Source organism: Aegilops tauschii, chromosome 2 (assembly GCF_002575655.3).
Source record: "Aegilops tauschii subsp. strangulata cultivar AL8/78 chromosome 2, Aet v6.0, whole genome shotgun sequence".
Taxonomy (NCBI): Eukaryota; Viridiplantae; Streptophyta; class Magnoliopsida; order Poales; family Poaceae; genus Aegilops; species Aegilops tauschii.
The window spans coordinates 416,809,561-416,826,924 of record NC_053036.3 but is presented as its reverse complement, the minus strand read 5'-3'; the positions used below and the strand labels follow the sequence as shown (position 1 = coordinate 416,826,924).

At 45.2% G+C, this 17,364-nt stretch overlaps 2 protein-coding genes and 1 long non-coding RNA gene across 12 annotated transcripts; 1 reads left to right on the top strand and 2 right to left on the bottom strand.

The window, feature by feature from the left end:
* Nucleotides 1–242: 242 nt before the first annotated feature.
* LOC109731786 (uncharacterized) lies at nucleotides 243–4,102 on the bottom strand. 2 transcript variants are annotated; one of them, XM_020290957.4, is made up of 6 exons: nucleotides 3,825–4,102; nucleotides 2,805–3,022; nucleotides 2,668–2,717; nucleotides 2,258–2,381; nucleotides 2,046–2,153; nucleotides 243–1,033 (listed from the first exon to the last, which is right to left on the bottom strand). In XM_020290957.4, exons 2-6 carry the CDS (start codon nucleotides 2,989–2,991, stop codon nucleotides 384–386), a joined length of 1,119 nt encoding a protein of 372 aa, XP_020146546.1. In that variant the 5' UTR covers nucleotides 2,992–3,022; nucleotides 3,825–4,102; the 3' UTR covers nucleotides 243–383. The 2 variants fall into 2 exon arrangements, with proteins under 2 accessions (XP_020146546.1, XP_020146547.1); XM_020290958.4 differs by having other exon boundaries at nucleotides 2,805–3,025; nucleotides 3,825–3,995.
* Nucleotides 4,103–4,385: 283 nt separating this feature from the next.
* On the top strand, nucleotides 4,386–11,757 carry LOC109731784 (uncharacterized). 9 transcript variants are annotated; one of them, XR_006670305.2, is made up of 7 exons: nucleotides 4,387–4,947; nucleotides 5,886–8,475; nucleotides 8,593–8,847; nucleotides 8,950–9,026; nucleotides 10,410–10,490; nucleotides 10,578–10,860; nucleotides 11,524–11,757. It is a non-coding gene; the product is annotated as an uncharacterized lncRNA (long non-coding RNA). The 9 variants fall into 9 exon arrangements; XR_012202916.1 differs by having other exon boundaries at nucleotides 4,388–4,947; nucleotides 8,748–8,847; nucleotides 10,368–10,490; XR_006670303.2 differs by having other exon boundaries at nucleotides 4,389–4,947; nucleotides 8,748–8,847.
* Nucleotides 11,758–14,177: 2,420 nt separating this feature from the next.
* LOC123493445 (uncharacterized) lies at nucleotides 14,178–16,456 on the bottom strand. The gene is made up of 5 exons (XM_045233109.2): nucleotides 16,200–16,456; nucleotides 16,064–16,113; nucleotides 15,829–15,949; nucleotides 15,619–15,726; nucleotides 14,178–15,461 (listed from the first exon to the last, which is right to left on the bottom strand). The coding sequence occupies exons 1-5, from the start codon at nucleotides 16,381–16,383 to the stop codon at nucleotides 14,839–14,841; spliced, it is 1,086 nt and encodes a 361-aa protein (XP_045089044.1). The 5' UTR covers nucleotides 16,384–16,456; the 3' UTR covers nucleotides 14,178–14,838.
* Nucleotides 16,457–17,364: the final 908 nt, after the last annotated feature.

Genomic DNA, 17,364 nt, shown 5'->3' with positions numbered 1-17,364 from the left:
TTTGGCCTCAACCCACGAGGAAACCAGTACACTATCACCCTCTCAACCAAAATACAAGAGTAGATTACTGGTTTATACGTTAAAAGACAGAAGAAAGAGGAGGCACTGGATGGGATTAACAAGTTGATTAGTCATAGATCGTTTGAAGATACTTGCACAAGAGACTGACTGAGTTTTCTATATTAATTATATGCGATTCACTTTGCACGACCATAAGTTGCCAAAGGCATTCGGCACAATACTCCAGTTGAAGCGGCATTTTTTCTTTATTACGCGGTCAAATGACAGCAACCTCATGTCTTCGTCCCAATGCCACATCTTATTACACAAGCTACCAAAATGTTACCGCACAGTCCACAAGAAACGACGGACGATCAAGCATCTCACGCGTCGTAGGTGGCCTGGTAGGAGAACCTGAAGACCATGTCGTGCTTGTACACCTGGCCGGGCCTCACGATGGAGGACGGGAAGTTGGGGTGGTTGACGGCGTCGGGGTACGCCTGCGTCTCCAGGCACAGCGCGCCGTACTGCCCGTACACCTTCCCGGCCTTCCCCTTCTCGTTGATGAGCCAGCTGGCGGTGTAGAACTGCACCCCGGGCTGGTTCGCCCACAGCTCGAACGCCCGCCCGGACTTGGGGTCCCGGACGCGCGCCACCGGCCGCATCGCGTTCTGCTGCCCGTGCTGCCCGTCCACGGCGTAGTTCATGTCGTACCCGCCGCCGCCGCCAGGGACGATCTTCATGTTGGTGCCCACGGGGATCCGCCTGCCGAAGTCGTACATCGTGCCGGCCACGGGCGCGACCTCGCCCGTCGGTATCATGGACCCGTCGACGGGGGTGTAGTGTGAGGCGAACATCTGGAGCTCGTGCTTGAGGACGTCGCCGCTGCCGTGGCCGGCCAGGTTCCAGTACGCGTGGTTCGCGAGGTTCACTGGCGTCGCCTTGTTCCTCGCAGTCACGTTCATGCGGATGCTCAGGTCGTATGGCCGGGAGAGCTGGTACTTCACGTATACGTCGAGGGCGCCTGGGAATCCTGCATTGCCCAAACATGATTGTTCTTAGGAACAAGTGCAAATCAGCCCTATAGTATAGTTGCGACTCAACGTACGCTAATACAAAAATGACCAAAATGAAAAGCTCGTCCCAAACTGTCACGGCGGGATGCAGTATCGTCAGTTATCCTCCTCTAGATCAGGGTGGCTATGGAAGCAGGTAGCGTTACTCCGAGGGCACGGTGTCATGTAGAGTTACACGGATGCCAGAGATGCGCCGTTGAGCTTAGCCCAAGCAGACATGCGTGCATGTGCCCTAGTTGATTTGCGCCCTGGTTCAGGTTGATCCCCTAGCCGGTCTGTTTCATTGTGTCTTATTGTAAAATCCATGAGTATATTGTGTGTTAATTTATATATGCTTCATTTTAATTTTGTTTAACCAATTTGGTTAATTGTTTAACAGTGTGATTAATTCTGTTATTTTGTTAAATGCTTGGAGCTCTCTTATAACAAAGAATGCTCCTGTGGCAAAGAACACATGGAGGCAACAACACAACCAAGAAAACAAAATTTGACATATTCTGGGATATGAAGATCAACTGAGATATGTTAATGTTCTGTGGGGAAATGATGAATGTATGAGCTTATGTTGAAGTTTCAGTGCTGCATATAATAAACTATGTCGATGTTGATGTTTTCATCTATTAGCCAAAATAGAGGATTATTCAATTGTAGGTGTTTTTCACATGCAAACGGAGGCACAGAGAGGGCCATTTGTGAAGTTGGTGTACAACCCAAATGGCTCCTTGGAGGTGGCGGTTTCGAAAGATACACATAACCCAAACACTTTTAGCCGCGAGCCGCTTGGGAATAGGACCCCCTTATCAACAGAGGATGTTCACTAAGGGAGCCTAAACCGTATAGGATGCATTTTTCAGCGCATTTGGGAGGGCTTTTCAAATTTTATGTCTTGGATTCACCAAATTCCTTACCATAGTGTCATAAGATTAATCAATGAGCAAAAAGTTGGCAATTTTACTTCATTTTAGTTACCTTGCTCTCCATCCAAGCTGTGGTAGTAGAAGGTGATGTATGGGGAGTCACCATGGCTCACATGCTCCTTCACCGTCCAAATGACCTTGCCGAACCCCTTGGGTCCTCCTGAACAAGCAGCAAGAAGATGATGGGGATCAAACTTAACAATCTTACCATATCGTTATGCATGGGGTTTAGAAAAATAAATCAAAGTGAAGTATGAAGCATGCCATGAATCGTGCTGTTGCCGTCGTTACGGAGAAGGTGATAGGTTTTCCCGTCAAGAACAAAGCGGGCGTTGGCGATTCTGTTGGCTACGCGCCCAACCATTGCTCCGAATGAAGCAGAGCCATTCTGATGAAGAGACAAGCATACAGTGATTTTGAATTTAGGTGTGTTTGGACCTTTGAAGCATGCATGTAACATAAATACATAATTAAAGCTGCATTGCATATTTCAACACATAACACGTCCAGGAGCAACTTTCCTCTTACTTTTTTCGCCTCCGTAATACTTCTTTTCTCATGAAGCAGCGTGTGCGTTTGTGTGTGATTCATATCATCATCCAATAAACAGAGAAGCGAAAAGACTAGAACAATGTATACTCAAACAGTGAAAACAGAGGGATTCGTGATCTTACGGCATATTCAGCAACAGTGTCGTACCCAAGGACAACATCAGCCAAGTTCCCTACATAAAAGAAAGGTTTCAGCTCATGAGCAACAAGACGCAAACATGCATGTGGGCTCTTGGAAACAAGAAAAGAGTAAGCCATACCTTTGCCATCAGGGACGATGGCAGATACGAGGGCAGCGCCCCAGTTGGTGACCTTGATGGAGAAATCCCCCTTCTTGTTCTTGAGTTCATAGAATCCGGCCGTCGACTTCTGTGCAGCATTGGCGCCGCCGGCCAGTGCAAGGCACAGCAGCAACGCAACAGGAAGAAGTGCAGCTCTGGCCATCATTGGCTTGTCGCACGGGGGGCGTTGCACAGCACTACTAATGGAAAAGTGGTTTAGTGGTATGCACGTTGCAAAGGGCAGAGAGGAAGTATGCATATATGGTTAGTTGGCTACTCGAGCATGCATAGGAAATACTGGCCAAGTAGATCAACTGAGATTGCTGGCAGTAAATCATGAAGAATAATAACAACTAAATAATTCAGACATGAGCACATGTGCTGGCACGTTAGGGTGCCAGAGAATGTTGTCTTCATCGCTGTGTGTAGTACCTGTGGTTGAAGCTGATGACAGTGACAGCATCTCAAACGATTAAACCTATTTCTCGTACGTACATACAACAATCCAAAAAAGATTGTCCCCATTATAGTCGCATCCAATTATAGCGATGGCGTAGATTTTCAGGATGCGAGTAGTAAAGCATAGGTGGTGAAAATCTCTGTTATGACAAAAGCTGCATTGATCTAATCTGCAACCATTTTTGCTTCGCATTATTCTTGAAAGGATGAAGCAAAACTCTGAAAGCTTATGACAACTTGGCAAGTCATGATTGCAGAAAAGGAGGAAAAAAATTCAGTTCTACGTATTTTCTTCATTTCGCTACATATGGAACAATGTACTGTGCAGATCTGTTCTGCAGGGATGAATTGTTGCACACCGCAAGAACTTGCTTCGTCAGCGGGCCAAGAACTAAACTAACAACTCCTCTCGACCTCTCCTGCCCCTGCTACCAGTCCCCCTCTGGCACCTGCCTCGCTCACTGCACCTCACCAAGCTCCACCACAAAAAGGATGCGATGCCGGAGAGGGAAAGAGGGAGGGAGAAGAGGAGGAGCTTACCGGCAACAAGACCCGGCAGAGGGGAGGGGAGGGCGCCGGCGGTGCGCTCGATGGGCGCGGCCGTTCGTCGCTGGGTCGCGCGATGGAGAGTGGAGCGCGCACTGTTTGTTTTGTTTTCTCAGGGGAGTGGAGTGGAGTGCGCTAGATCGGGATCTGAATGTTTTCCGCACGTTGCTGGATTATATAGTGTATCTTTTCGATCTGGGGGTTGGGAGGGTAATGGGCCGGGAGATAATCCCGGATACGCAAACAGAATGCGGAAATAGACACGGCTCCAGGGCCGCGTTCCCGGCCGTTCCCTGGAAAACCGTAGCCCGTTGCTGCTGCGCTCAACGGCCGCGCTCACGTCAGTAGTAGCTCTCACGTTGATGGTAGGAAGAAAATTAATTGCACGCTAATATTAGGTAGGATATTAATTAAAAGTTAATTACGTGGATACTATAGAATTGATATTTGGTATAATATTAATGGACTGTGAAAATGTCAGATGTTCGGTTTATAGATATAGATCCGAACAATCTTTCCCACCATCGCTAAGCCCATTTGCTCGATCGCTAATGGTAAATGTTTGCAATCGGCAAGCCGGCCGAAGCGACGCGCCGGTCGCTCGTGCGTAGTAGGATTCATGTGGATCCATCGCCGCTAGTAGCGTCATGTCATCCTATGCGGGGCCCAGCCCACCGACACACAACAACCTTATCCCCTCACGCCCATCGTTTTCCCCCAATTCCACCTCCCAAAATACTCTCTCCTCACGAATGCCGGCGAGCGGCCCTCTTCCCCCTACCGGCCGGAGCCCGGAAGCAACATGGCCGCCGGGCGTTTGCCGCAAATCGCGATTTGGTTCCACCTCGTGCGCCACCACTTCTTTTTGCTGCTGCTCATGTGCTTTTCTGCTACAGCAACCCACCAGGCTGCAGAGGTTGGACGAGACCAACGGCTGCGACGATTTCGCCGGCGACGATGCCCTCGTGCGCGACGGCCTCCCCACCATGGTTCAAGCTCCAAGCCGAGCAGGGCATAGATTTGCTAGAACCGGGCGACGGCACAGCTGCAACCATGTTCAAGATTTGCTGGAAGCATCTGCACAAAAGCTGGAACCACTGAGACGAGCTGGAACCGGGTCAGCGATTTTTTTGCTGCATTGAATTTTTTGCTGGAACCAGCACTTGTTTTTGCTGGAACCGGCCAGCGATTTTGCTTCCTCAAAACAGATGGTGCTGGGCGGCGACACCGGTGGCTGCGAGATTTTTTTGCCACATCAATTTTTTTGCTGGAACTAGCATTTGCTTTAGCTGCGGCGTGAAATTTTGCTTCATTCAACGGATGGTGCTGGGCGGCGACGCCAGTGGCTACAATAAATTTTTGCTGCATTGATTTTTTTGCTGGAACCAGCAATCGATTTTGCTGGAACCCGCCAAGAGGTTTGCTTCAACTCGGAGGTAAGAGCATCTCCAGCCGTTGGCCCCCCAGGACGCATAAAAATCGCCCCCTGGGGGCGAGCCGGCGATACAATCGGCGCTGGGGGCGGTTTTGCGCCCAGTCGTCGCCCCCCGGCGCCGAAATTGGCCCACTTTTCAGCCCCATTTCGGCGAATAAAGGGCCCATATGGGCGAGAATAGGCTCATATTCGACGTGGTTCGCCGTGTCTCGGCGTTCAATTATCAACACAATTTTTTCTTATCACATATTTCATCACAAAAAAATCAAATACTTCAACAAAATAGTACAACAACAAATAGTTCAATACAAATTATATAGTTTAACAAATAAAAACTCATATTTCATCACACGTCGCGCCCGGCGTCCCCCTTGAGCCTCCATAGGTGCTCAATCAGATCTTTCTGCAGTTGATGATGCACCTGTGGGTCTCGAATCTCCTGACGCATACTGAGATAGGCAGTCCAGGTTGCCGGTAGCTGGTGATCAACTTCGGCTAGAGGACCCTACCTGTAGTATGGTTCAGTGTCAAACACTGGGTCTTCTTGCTCGCTCTCGATGATCATGTTGTGCAAGATGACACAACAAGTCATAATCTCCCACATTTGATCTTTGGACCAGGTCTGAGCGGGGTACCGGACAACAGCAAATCGAGATTGGAGCACACCAAATGCCCGCTCGACATCCTTCCTGCAAGCCTCCTGAATCTTCACAAACCAGGCGTTCTTGCCTCCTGGTGGAGGGGCTGCCTCGGCGAACCTCTGCTATTTTTTCGGCGGGGAATGGCTATCTAGCGGTGAAAGGCGGCGGCCGGCGCCGGGATATAGCTAGTGGCGGCCGAGGGCGCGGGGGCTGGAAGGCGAGTCGGGGAAGAAAATCTTGACTTTTCACCTGAGGGTGTGGGCCAGCCGCGCTTTTCCCTTGCGCCGGAGCCCCCGATCGCCCCCCAGTGCGCCGGGTTCGGCCTGCGGTCGCCGGGCGGAAAAAAGGGCCGAACCGGCGCTTTTCGTCGTCCTGAGGCGCGACAGGGGCGTTTTTTTTTGCGCCGGTGCCGAAAAAGTGGCCTGGGGGGCCTGTTAGGGGCGCGGCTGGAGATGCTCTAAGATAGTGCTGAGCGGCGACGGCGATGCCCAAGGTGATTTTTGCTGTATTTTGCGTCCATGGTGATTTTTGTTCTACTTGTGTTTTTTGCTTCAATCAACATTTGATTTTGCTGGAAGCGGCTAAAGCAGAGCTGGAACCTCCCTTAAGCTTTCGTTTTTATGCAACCATCCAGCCGATGAGCGGCCCTGGCGAGCTGCACCTGCGAAGCCGACGAGCGCCGACGGTGAGCTGGCGAGCGGCGCCACGGAGCGTCAGGCCGGGAAGGGGTGGGGGAGGGGCGACGAGCAGCACATGTTTCAGAGATACTAACGCGAGGAAGTAGAAAAAAGACGCACACGAGGGGTGAATCGTGCGGTATGGGGTGCGCGTATCGGGCGACTGGGACGTGACCGGCCGAAACTTTGGGTCGGTGCGCCGGCGCTTATCAACGTACATTTTCTGTTTTTTTTTTCTCTCGTCCCCGCCTAGATCACTAATCCTTCGTGATCGCTAAACCACCGGCGCACGTTTTCTGTTTTTTTTTTCTCCTCTAGTTTCTTCTCCATTGGAAAAAAACATGCGTAAAAAGCAGGAATTGAACGTAAGACCTCCTCTTTCAAAGCTATCTCTGATAGCCAACTAGACTAATGAATCCTATATGCATATTTACCGTTTGAAATCTAATTTGTATACATATAACTATGTTTGAGTTAACTGAAGCAAGACTGCTCATGCTAGATGTACCAGGCTAATCGTGCTAGATTTATCAGGTAATTCGCACCAAATTTACCAGGCTAATCATGCTAAAATATCAGGTTGTTAAAATGTTAATGTCTAAGATACCATGATTTTTCAACGTAAGTTATCTCGTTTGTCATTCAAAAACTATCATTTTATTTATACAAAAATTACCGACGTATCTTTCAACATCTGTATAAATAAGTTATCAGCTCTGCTATGCGTATATTACCATATTATTTACACATAGCCTACTAGAGTATGTTTTCAATAACTTTTTTCATGGGTCAAAGTTATCATGGTGTTTGTACCTATATTATCAGAACCGAGAGCCAAATTATCACGCTATTTACACAAAAGAGTTATCAGAGTATGTTTTCAACAACTTTTTTTCACTAGTCAAAGTTATCGTGGTGTTTGTACCTAAGTTATCAGGTCCGGGATCATATATTACCATGTTATCTATACAGATGTTACCGGAGTATGTTTCCAAACAACTTTTTTATATGAGTCAAAGTTATCATGGTGTTTGTACCCAAGTTATCATGTCCGGGAGCATATGCTATCATGTTATTTACACGAGAAGTTATTAGTGGTATGTTTTCAACAAAACATATTCATGGGTCAAAATTGTCGTAGTATTTGTACCTAAGTTATCAGGACCGGAAGCCTATACTATCATGTTATTTACACAAAAAATTATCAGAGTATGTTTTCAACAACAAAATCAAGGGTCAAAATTATCGTACTGTTTGTACCTAAGTTATCAGGTCTGGAAGCCTATATTACCATGTTATTTACACAGATGTTACCGAAATATGTTTTTAACAACCTTTTTCCATGGGTCAGAGTTACCGTGGTGTTTATACATAAATTATCAAGTCCGGGGTGTATATTATCATGCTATTTACAAACACTACAACAAAAACCCCCTTTTAGCAACGTATGTCCAGCAACGAAATAACAGAATGTGTTGTTTGGCTAAACATCCCACCATCCCCACTTAGCACTAACCACTCCGTACCCACTTCCGTCTCTTTTGACGCTAACCTCTCGCGCACGAGTCGTTCCCCTCTTCTTCCTTTATCCTAAGCGAGACACACCAAAGGCCAACAAAAATTCGAGACACAACAGGCAGCCAGGGTTCCCACCACGGCCGCCGTCCCCTCGCCGTCGGTTCTTTGAGGAACCTCCGCCAACCCCTCCTCCCTCGCCACTTTCCCCGCGCGTTGTGGACACACACGGCGTCACCGCCCATCCTCCTCGCGTTCGCGAAGGCGTCGCCGCGGCCGTTCCTCTGCTCGGCTGCAGATGCAGATGTCGCTGTTGTTCTGACGCATAGCTAGGGACCACGCAAGCACGACGCACCCATCCTCATCGACTACAGCAGGTCTTATTCTGTCTCTCGTGCATCTGCAATTCTGTATTAGTATCACTAAAAGATACAGTAATATTCACTGCTGACTCCACCCATCCTTGTATTTCCTTGCCGGCGGCATCTTACAAGCTACAACATCGATGGATCACATCCTTACTCAAACTTGTCCCTGCCCACGCAGCAGCACAAGCTAATTTCAAACCTACTAAGATTTCCTATTTTAGTCACATAACTGAAGTGAACCATTTAACAGATACTTAAGTTTCTCAGTGAAATAAATGCAGGATCTTCTGCTCAAACATTGAACGAAGAGAAAAGATGGTTTCTACAGAGAGATAACAAGTTGATGAATGTGTCAAGAAGATCACTGAATTGAGAAATATGGTATTTTGCTTAGCGTGCACCCATGCTCTCTCTCTCTCTCTCTCTCTCTCTCTCGGCAAGTATTGTGCTCCCATGTTTCTGAAGCATTCAGGTTTTACTCAGGAAGTGACAATAATTTCGTGGTTATCAACCAAAAGGATATTGATCCTCCACCCCTCTATCTCCAAGCTAGAGCAGGGGTAACCAATTCTGACTTGTTACTACATGATGGTTCTGCACTTACATTCAACCTTGATTTGTTCTGGGGTTCCATTTTAGTTAAGAGAGTGTGTCATGATGCCCCCAGCTGAACTTGGAACATGAAAGTTGTCTGACATTATACATAATAGTACTCTATAGGCCACAAAATAACTAGTTATGTTTGAGACAAAACCAATGTAGAAATACAAGTTTAACAACCTTTTTTTGGCGGGCTTGTACTTGAAGGGCTAATGCCTGTACATAAGGTATGTAACTATATACAAAGACCATGTCAAAAAAAAACTATAAACTAAGACCTAAGCATGACAATTGATCTTCCAAGTGATGCATGTACATGTCTCTGTGGCCAACAACCCTTTTCTTATGTCCGGAACATGCAAGTAACATATATGTTTTGCTGCCAACAAAGAGAGTTACTAATGTCGGTAATAGTTAGTGGCTGGGTACATATGAATTTATTTTACAACAGTCATATTCCAATGCTAACCAAGCTTCTTCCTTGCTATTAGTAGAAATACAGATTCAACAATAAAAGTTGTACTGCACCATACGCTCCTATCCAAAGTGCTAATTATTTCAGCAGCAGCTCTAGTTCAGTTCAGACCAACAGCAAAAACTAGTCGGATTCTAAAACCAGTGCAGCTACGTACTAGCAAAAACAATCATAATCAATCCTTCCTCACAAATACTATAACAAGAGTTATGTTTATTTTTCATGATTGGTTGAGCCAGTCCGCCACACAAGTTCAAACAAGACTTGGTGCTCAAGTATAATCCCGTGCGCCTAGTAGCGGGCTAGCTTCCAAAGTAAATCTGGGCACACAAGTTCAAACAGGACTTCATGCTCAAGTGTAATCTCATGCACCTAGTACCAGATTTAGCACTGAACTGATTTTGAGCTGAGCTCCTCCTGTAGAGGCTGATCTGAGTCGTAATACTCTAAGCACCTGAATACCCGAATAATATGGTTGGAACAAGGAAGAAATCTGGGATGTTACATTTAGGGACTAAAATGGGTGGTCGGAGGGTTATTTTTCTGCCATTGCAATGTACATGGTATATTTCCTAGTATATGTAAAAGAAGAAAAACCCAAAAATATGTATACGCCATCTCTCTTATCATTTTACTGCAATTCTTCTAGGAATATAGTACAATCTCCATCTAGTTAATTCCGGAAGAATGTTTGCATCCCCTTGTTCAGAAAGAATGTTTGATTCATCACTTGTCTGTATGTGTTAATTCAGGTAGAATATTGCATCTTTTTTTTCTCAATAGCTATTTCTTGTTAAGCATTAGGTGTTAATTTTGTTGCTGTCAGGTCCATGGATCCAACTGATTTCCATGGAATCTCCGCTTGTAGTTTGAGGCCTGATCTCTGCTCGGTGTGGTGGTGCAAGATCATATGGAAACCAGAGTTCCTATTGTAGGCTCAGTCTGGCAGGTTCATGTTTCCCAGCTAGTAATGAATTATTCTCTGACGTTCTCTCTTGTATACTGATTAGAACATGCTCTTGTCTATATTTATTAGATCGTGGATTCCTTCCGGGTCGAGTCAGGGGCTAAGAGTAGGTGTGATGACGAGCAGAAGTGGATTAGATAGCATGACAAGCAGAAGTGGATTAGATAGTTCATAGCGCTCTTTCCCCTTTCTGTTTCTTAGTTCATTATGCATGTCTTGTTTTTATGAATGAGTGGATAACTCCCACTGTCCAAAATCTGATGATGCTTTTTTTCGTGTCGTTGATTCTGCAGGCTCTGAGATTTTTTTACATGGATCGAGATATTATAATGTGTGCCTTTGTAATTCCTAGGTAATTACGAAGTCTTGCATGATGTAGATTATTTTAAGATTTTCAAGTTGTTGGCACTGGGTACACCATAGCAAGCATGACTAATGAATCATCCCAAGCATCAGTAGTAAAATGTCGTTAGTTAACAAAGTAAGCGTGAACCGGTGTTTTGATATGCACTTTCTTATATGAAGGAGTCATAGATATTCAGAACATGTGCCTTGCAATTAATTGAAACAGAATATCATCAGTTTACAAAGGAAGAAGACTCAAAGTCTCTGTGCTTGTACTTCATAGCACGGCGATGACCTTATCGAATGTGTGTATTATTGTTATTTCTTTGTTGGGTGATCGTACTGACATTGCAAATATCTGCAGTTAATTTCCATTTCTACATTTCGATCCTTTTTAATAGACTGGAAGCTAAACATAGATAATGATAGTTCATGTTAGTTTCAAGCTGATGTAAGATGCAAAACAAATTGTACTCGATACAGGCTGCATAATCGGTAATGTTGTTTAATAAATTTCATTTCGAAGATGTTCTTATATTCAGATTATTAACCAGATCTGTATATAAATCTTACTTTTTGGTAAATCACATTTGTATGGTGCTCCTTTACATTTTACTTCTCTATTAACCTGATTTCCTTAATATAACTAACTAATCTCATATTTTTGTAGATGACCAAGATAAATTGACGATGCATGGCTCACATGTTGATTGCAAGGTTAAGAATGGAGCTACTACAAGATAGTTAGAATGTCATTCTTAGGATCAATGTTTCAAACATTATAGTTGATTGCAAGGTCAAGAATCGGGCTATTACTAGATAGTTTCATCTCTTGTAATCTTTGGACAATGTTCTTTGTAATGCAAAATGCTTGATTTAATATATGAGATCTTTCTGTTTATTATATTGCTTCTCCTATGCACTATCGCCAGTACCTAATAATTATGGATCACAATATATAAAAAATAATTAATTGGTTAGGCTATTTAGCGAAGCTTCTAGTTGTTGCAATGATCTAGAGTCGCCACCAACGCATATGAAATGTTGTTGGGCTCTAGGTCTATATGTTGCTACGTAACAACGCTTCTACATGCCGTTTACCAACGCATGCATATATGTTGTTGTAGATCCTTCCAACGGCATCAACGACAACGCATATTAATCCGTTGGTGTAGACCATCGCAACGCATATATGAAGATACGACAACGCATTGATGCGTTGTTGAAGGGGGGTTCGTGTTGTAGTGAAAGAAGATATCGATGGTATCTTTTCAACAACTTTTGTCCACGGGACAAAGTTATCATGGTGTTTGAACCTAAGTTATCAAGTCCAGAAGCCTATGTTATCATAAAAATTACCGGGGATATGTTTCAGTGAAAAAATATCGTGTGAAAAATCATGTACATATGACTTAAAAAATGGAAAGTTCGTCGTTTACGTATACCTATGTTTTAACAAAAAATACTTCAGGGTCAAAGTTATCACGGTGTTCGTATGTAATTTACTAGGTCCGTGGTACGTAAATTATCATGCAATTTACACCAAAGTTATCGGGTATGTTTCAACAAACTTTTTTCCTAGGTCAAAGTTATCATGATGTATGTACATAAGTTATCAGATCCATGACGCATAAATTACCATGCTATTTACACATAACTTATCAGAAAATGTTTGAAAAACTTTTTTGAACTATGTGAAGTGGTATGGAACGTGCAAGAAAATGACCGAACTTAGATGCACAACTTAAAGTAATTGGGACTGATAAGACTGTTGATTTAGTTTCTTTTAGAAACTCGTATTAAGAAGGTATAAGTAGTGTGTATCTTGTGAGAAACCAACAAATTGATCTAGCCTAGTTTGTTGTTGTTGTTTGATTGGCACATGTGGTTTTGGGTTCAATTCTTGGCTACCACAACAATTTTTGGCTATTTATCTTGAGGCCTTGCATCATAGAAAAATTTCCTACAAAATCGGATCCCATTAATGCTGCATTAATCATGAAAAATCTGCCGTAAAATCGAATCCCATTAAAGCACCAACAATTCCACGGCCACGCGATCAGAAAGTCATTAAAGAGATAATTATTCCGTGATGTGTCTGTTTTCATAAAATCGGATCTCATTAAAGTGGCAATTATTCCGCGGCATGGGATCCTGATCGAGCGGCATCAAGATCGTTCGGAATTTACAAAATATTAATTGCATGCTAAACATTTTGAGTGCTTGCCACTGAAGCAATATAGATTGTTGGATTGACATGGTTTGATAGTCAAAATTTGTTGGATCTACCTGATGAGGTTATTTTCCACCAGGTAGGCCCGCAACGATATAAGGCTCGGCTAGGGCCTATAGGTAGGCCAAGCCCGCACGTGTTACGGACAAAGCCAATGTCAGTAACGGGTGTTTACTTGCTTTAGTGATAATGCATGGGTTTGCACTAATTTCCAAAAGAGTTCGGTGATCTCAATGGTATGGACTATGGACACCTCAACATGGACTCAATCCTTTCTAGTTTGTCGGCCACCCGAACTTCCTTCCGCGTCAAATAGTTGGGCATCCCACTCTTTTGGTTTGGTAACCTCGGAGAGTTAATTTCCCATTCCTTGAATATAAAGTTACAGCAAGACATGTTCCTTGGGATGGGAAAAATATCACCGCCGCTGGTTCGGGCAATACTTGTTAAGTCGGTGCTCACCTCGCAAGCGGTATACCACAACACTGCCCTTAAACCCCCTCCGAGAACTTTACATAACATCAACAAAATTGAGAGAGCTTTCCTATGGCTGGGTACGAAAAAAGCTACACGAGCAAAGAGCAATGTTAATTGGAATATCATTGCGGTCCAACTGACCTTGGAGGTTTGGGTATCCTAGACCTCGTTAAGTTTGCGAGGGCTCTGAGAATAAGATGGCTTTGGTCTGAATGAAAAGAGCCAACCGAGATGTGGGCTGGGTTGGAAAATCCTTGCGATGCAACAGACTGTGGCCTCTTCTATGCCTCCATTTACATTACCATTAGAAATGGAACCTTTTTTGGTATTCACCTTGGGTCATCGGAGAGAAAACAATTGACATTGCTCTGATAGTCTTCGAGGTCTCTTCTAGGGAAAAAAATGAAAGCTAAGGAAAGCCATGCACAAGGACGCGTGGCTTGCCAAGATAAATCTTCCTATCCACTGGATGATGGACCATATATGGAAAATTGTCACCCTTTGGGCGTACGTGTGCCATTATCACTTGGAAGCATATGGCGAGGGCTGGGGGCTACTCGCTCACCCATGAGCTCCGCGGTATGAAAGGCTTGGGCACCTCGAAAGTTTTTTTTTTTTTGCATTGTTAGCAATACAAAACTGGATTTGGACCGCGTATAGATTTGGAGAAATGTGGGTGGCCAAATTACGGGTTTTGTCCTCTATGTAAGCTGAGGAGTCTCCAGGACATATCTTCTTCAAATATCGGTTCGCCGTGAGACTATGGGGCATGATCAAAGTTTGGGTCCACCTCGACAACAACGAGATTTCACTGTGGAATAGAAAGTGTTCTATCAAGAATTGATGGATCAACATGTCCGAGACAAATAGGACAATACGGAAAACGTAGGCTCCCCTCACCATACTCACTTATCAGACCATTTGGTGTAAAATAAATGCTACGGTCTTGTGTCACCAGTCTACTCTACCGTCCATTCTTCTCTCCAACATAAAAAACATAAGGCTAAACTTTGGGTCATCGCCGGTACGAAGCATCTGGGCAATGCCAGATTAGAGAGTAACGACCTTGTAGTATTCTCTTACTTTGTAAAAACACTTATAAATCCCTTATTTAATGGATGAGGCAAATCGTATGCGTCCGTTTTGTAAAGAAAGAAGTGGTACAGACTATAAGAAAAGATGGTTCATCCCGTGGAATAAAAGACCGCTCATTTTGCGCTAAAGAAAAGAAAAGATAGGACAGATCAATTAAGTGAAGCATGCATCTTAGCTAGCCTAGTGGGAAAACTTGAAGACCATATCATGCTTGTACACCTCGCCGGGCCTGACGATCGACGACGGGAAATCGGGGTGGTTGACGGCGTCGGGGTACGCCTGCGTCTCCAAGCACAGCGCGCCGTACTGCCCGTACACCTTCCCTCCTTTCCCCTTGTCGTTGCTGAGCCAGTTAGCGGTGTAGAGCTGCACCCCGGGCTGGTTCGCCCACAGCTCCAACGCCCGCCCGGAGTCCGGGTCCTGGACGCGCGCCACCGGCCGCATCGCGTTCTGCTGCCCGTCCACGGCGAAGTTGATGTCGTAGCCGCCGCCACCGCCCGGGACGATCTCCATGTTGGCGCCCACGGGCGTCGGCGTGAGGAAATCGTACTTTGTGCCGGCCACCGGCGCGACCTGGCCCGTCGGGATCATGTACCCGTCGACGGGCGTGTAGCGTGAGGCGAACATCTGGAGCTCGTGCTCCAGGACGTCGCCGCTGCCGTGGCCAGCGAGGTTCCAGTACGCGTGGTTCACCAGGTTCACCGGCGTCGCCTTGCTCGTCGCCGTCGCGTTCATGTGGATGCTCAGGTCGTACGGGTCGGAGAGCTGGTACGTCACATACACGTCCAGGTACCCCGGGAACCCTGCATGCCCCAGGCATGATCCGCGAAAACAAGTGCACGTCAGATCTTTCTGTTAACCAATATATTATACCATGGTATAATGAAGATTAATCAAAGCGCGAGGAGCTATTAAACTATAAAGTTTTGACATGTGTAATAGTATTAGTTTTAGTGTTACCTTGCTCTCCGTCGAAGCTGCGGTAGTAGAAGGTGATGTACGGGGAGTCGCCGTCGTGCACATACTCCTTCACCGTCCAGATGACCTTGTTGAAGCCCCTGGGGCCGCCTAAATAAAGAGCAACAAGATGATTAAATGAGTACAAGCGCGTCGTGAGTCCATGCATAGGGTTTCGGTGAAAAATAAATTAAAATGAAGTCTGAAGCATGCCATGAATCGTGTTGTTGCCGTCGTTACGGAGGAGACGATAGGTTCTGCCGTCGAGCACGAAGCGGGCGTTGGCGATTCTGTTTGCTACGCGCCCAATCGTCGATCCAGCAGCAGCGCCTTTCTGATGAGACATGCACGCGTACAAAAAGGTTTTTGAATTGAACAGAGACGCACTGATCATGCATATTTATCTACCACTCCGAAGCAGTGAAAACAGAGGGATTTGTGATCTTACAGCGTATGCAGCAACGGTGTCGTACCCAAGTACAACATCAGTTAGGTCCCCTGGCAAAAATGTTTCACCCTTTGAGAAACAAGATGCAAGAATGCATATGGGTTCTTGAAAGAAAGCAAGAAGCAAGCGGCCTTACCTTTACAATCAGGAACAAGGACAGAGACGAGGGTAGCTCCCCAGTTGGTGACCTTGATGGAGAAATCCCCCTTCTTGTTCTTGAGCTCGTAGAAGCCATCCGCCGTCCTTCCGGCGCCGGCGCTGCCGGCCAGTGCAAGGCACAGCAGCAAGGTGACAGGAAGCAGTGCAGCTCTGACCACCATTGTTGCAGCACGTTGCTAAAAGCAGAGAGAAGGTATTGTATGGCTACTATCGAGCATGCAATCGCATATGTATGATAGGTTGACGACGACTTCCATTAGGTTAGGTTCCTCTCGAGGTCGTACATGAGGAAAGTCAAAACTCTCCATTCAAAGTTTCTCCGATCCAAATTATTTCCTTCTTGGGATCTGAGATCTAGCAGAAGTTTATCGTTGCTATTTCCCAGTTGCAAGATTGTTAATCTCCCACTAGTGTCGAGTTTTACTCATTTAAGTTCTTTTCATTGTCTGCCCATGCATCCGAATAAAATAGAAGCAAAAAAAAACTTTCAAGATGACAAGAAACCAATTTTGTTAGGTCTCACTCTGTCGGTGAGTAAATATACCCACTTGGGAAAGATGCTTGCCAACCCTAACTATGTAATGTGTCATATGCAACATCCATTTGGCTACATGATATACATTGTCAATCTCGAGATGAGTATAAGTCAGCCAGTCTTGTCGGGCTGCTCAAACTCATGATACATATTCCTGAATTAGGTTAATATTTACCCTTAGGCGCATGGCCGTGTAATTCTGAATGGGATCACTCTAAGTCCAGAGACATGACTACCCAACTATGGTGTAGAGTTTGATATCCCTTACAAAGCGGCTGTATCACATTGCGAGAACATATGACAGTCTCAAGTCTAGGACATGACATATACATTTTACCTCAAACTAACTGATGACGCTTCTCGGTGCACCTCAAAATGGGTCTATTCGACACGGTGTTCTACCAACATAAGTCAATATCATTTGATTGATATCTATATATCCATTACCTATAAAACATGGTCACCATCTCATAGGTTGCTAGCCTATTGGTATGTGTCTTATATCTATATAGACTTGGGACCATTAAAGTCATGTACTTTCCAACCTATATTCAAGGATAATATTAAAGAGAGAAGTGCATATATCAACCCAACTCCTGGATGGGTG

What these genes read in the sequence shown, in the direction of transcription:
- LOC109731786 (XM_020290957.4), bottom strand. Translation starts at nt 2,991, where the DNA reads ATGATGGCCAGAGCTGCACTTCTTCCTGTTGCGTTGCTGCTGTGCCTT. An exon ending in CATCGTCCCTGATGGCAAAG is followed by an intron (nt 2,718 to 2,804) that starts GTATGGCTTACT and finishes TCTTTTATGTAG; the next exon opens with GGAACTTGGCTGATGTTGTC. An exon ending in ACACTGTTGCTGAATATGCC is followed by an intron (nt 2,382 to 2,667) that starts GTAAGATCACGA and finishes TCTCTTCATCAG; the next exon opens with AATGGCTCTGCTTCATTCGG.
- LOC123493445 (XM_045233109.2), bottom strand. Translation starts at nt 16,383, where the DNA reads ATGGTGGTCAGAGCTGCACTGCTTCCTGTCACCTTGCTGCTGTGCCTT. An exon ending in CCTTGTTCCTGATTGTAAAG is followed by an intron (nt 16,114 to 16,199) that starts GTAAGGCCGCTT and finishes CATTTTTGCCAG; the next exon opens with GGGACCTAACTGATGTTGTA. An exon ending in CAGCTTCGACGGAGAGCAAG is followed by an intron (nt 15,462 to 15,618) that starts GTAACACTAAAA and finishes TGGGGCATGCAG; the next exon opens with GGTTCCCGGGGTACCTGGAC.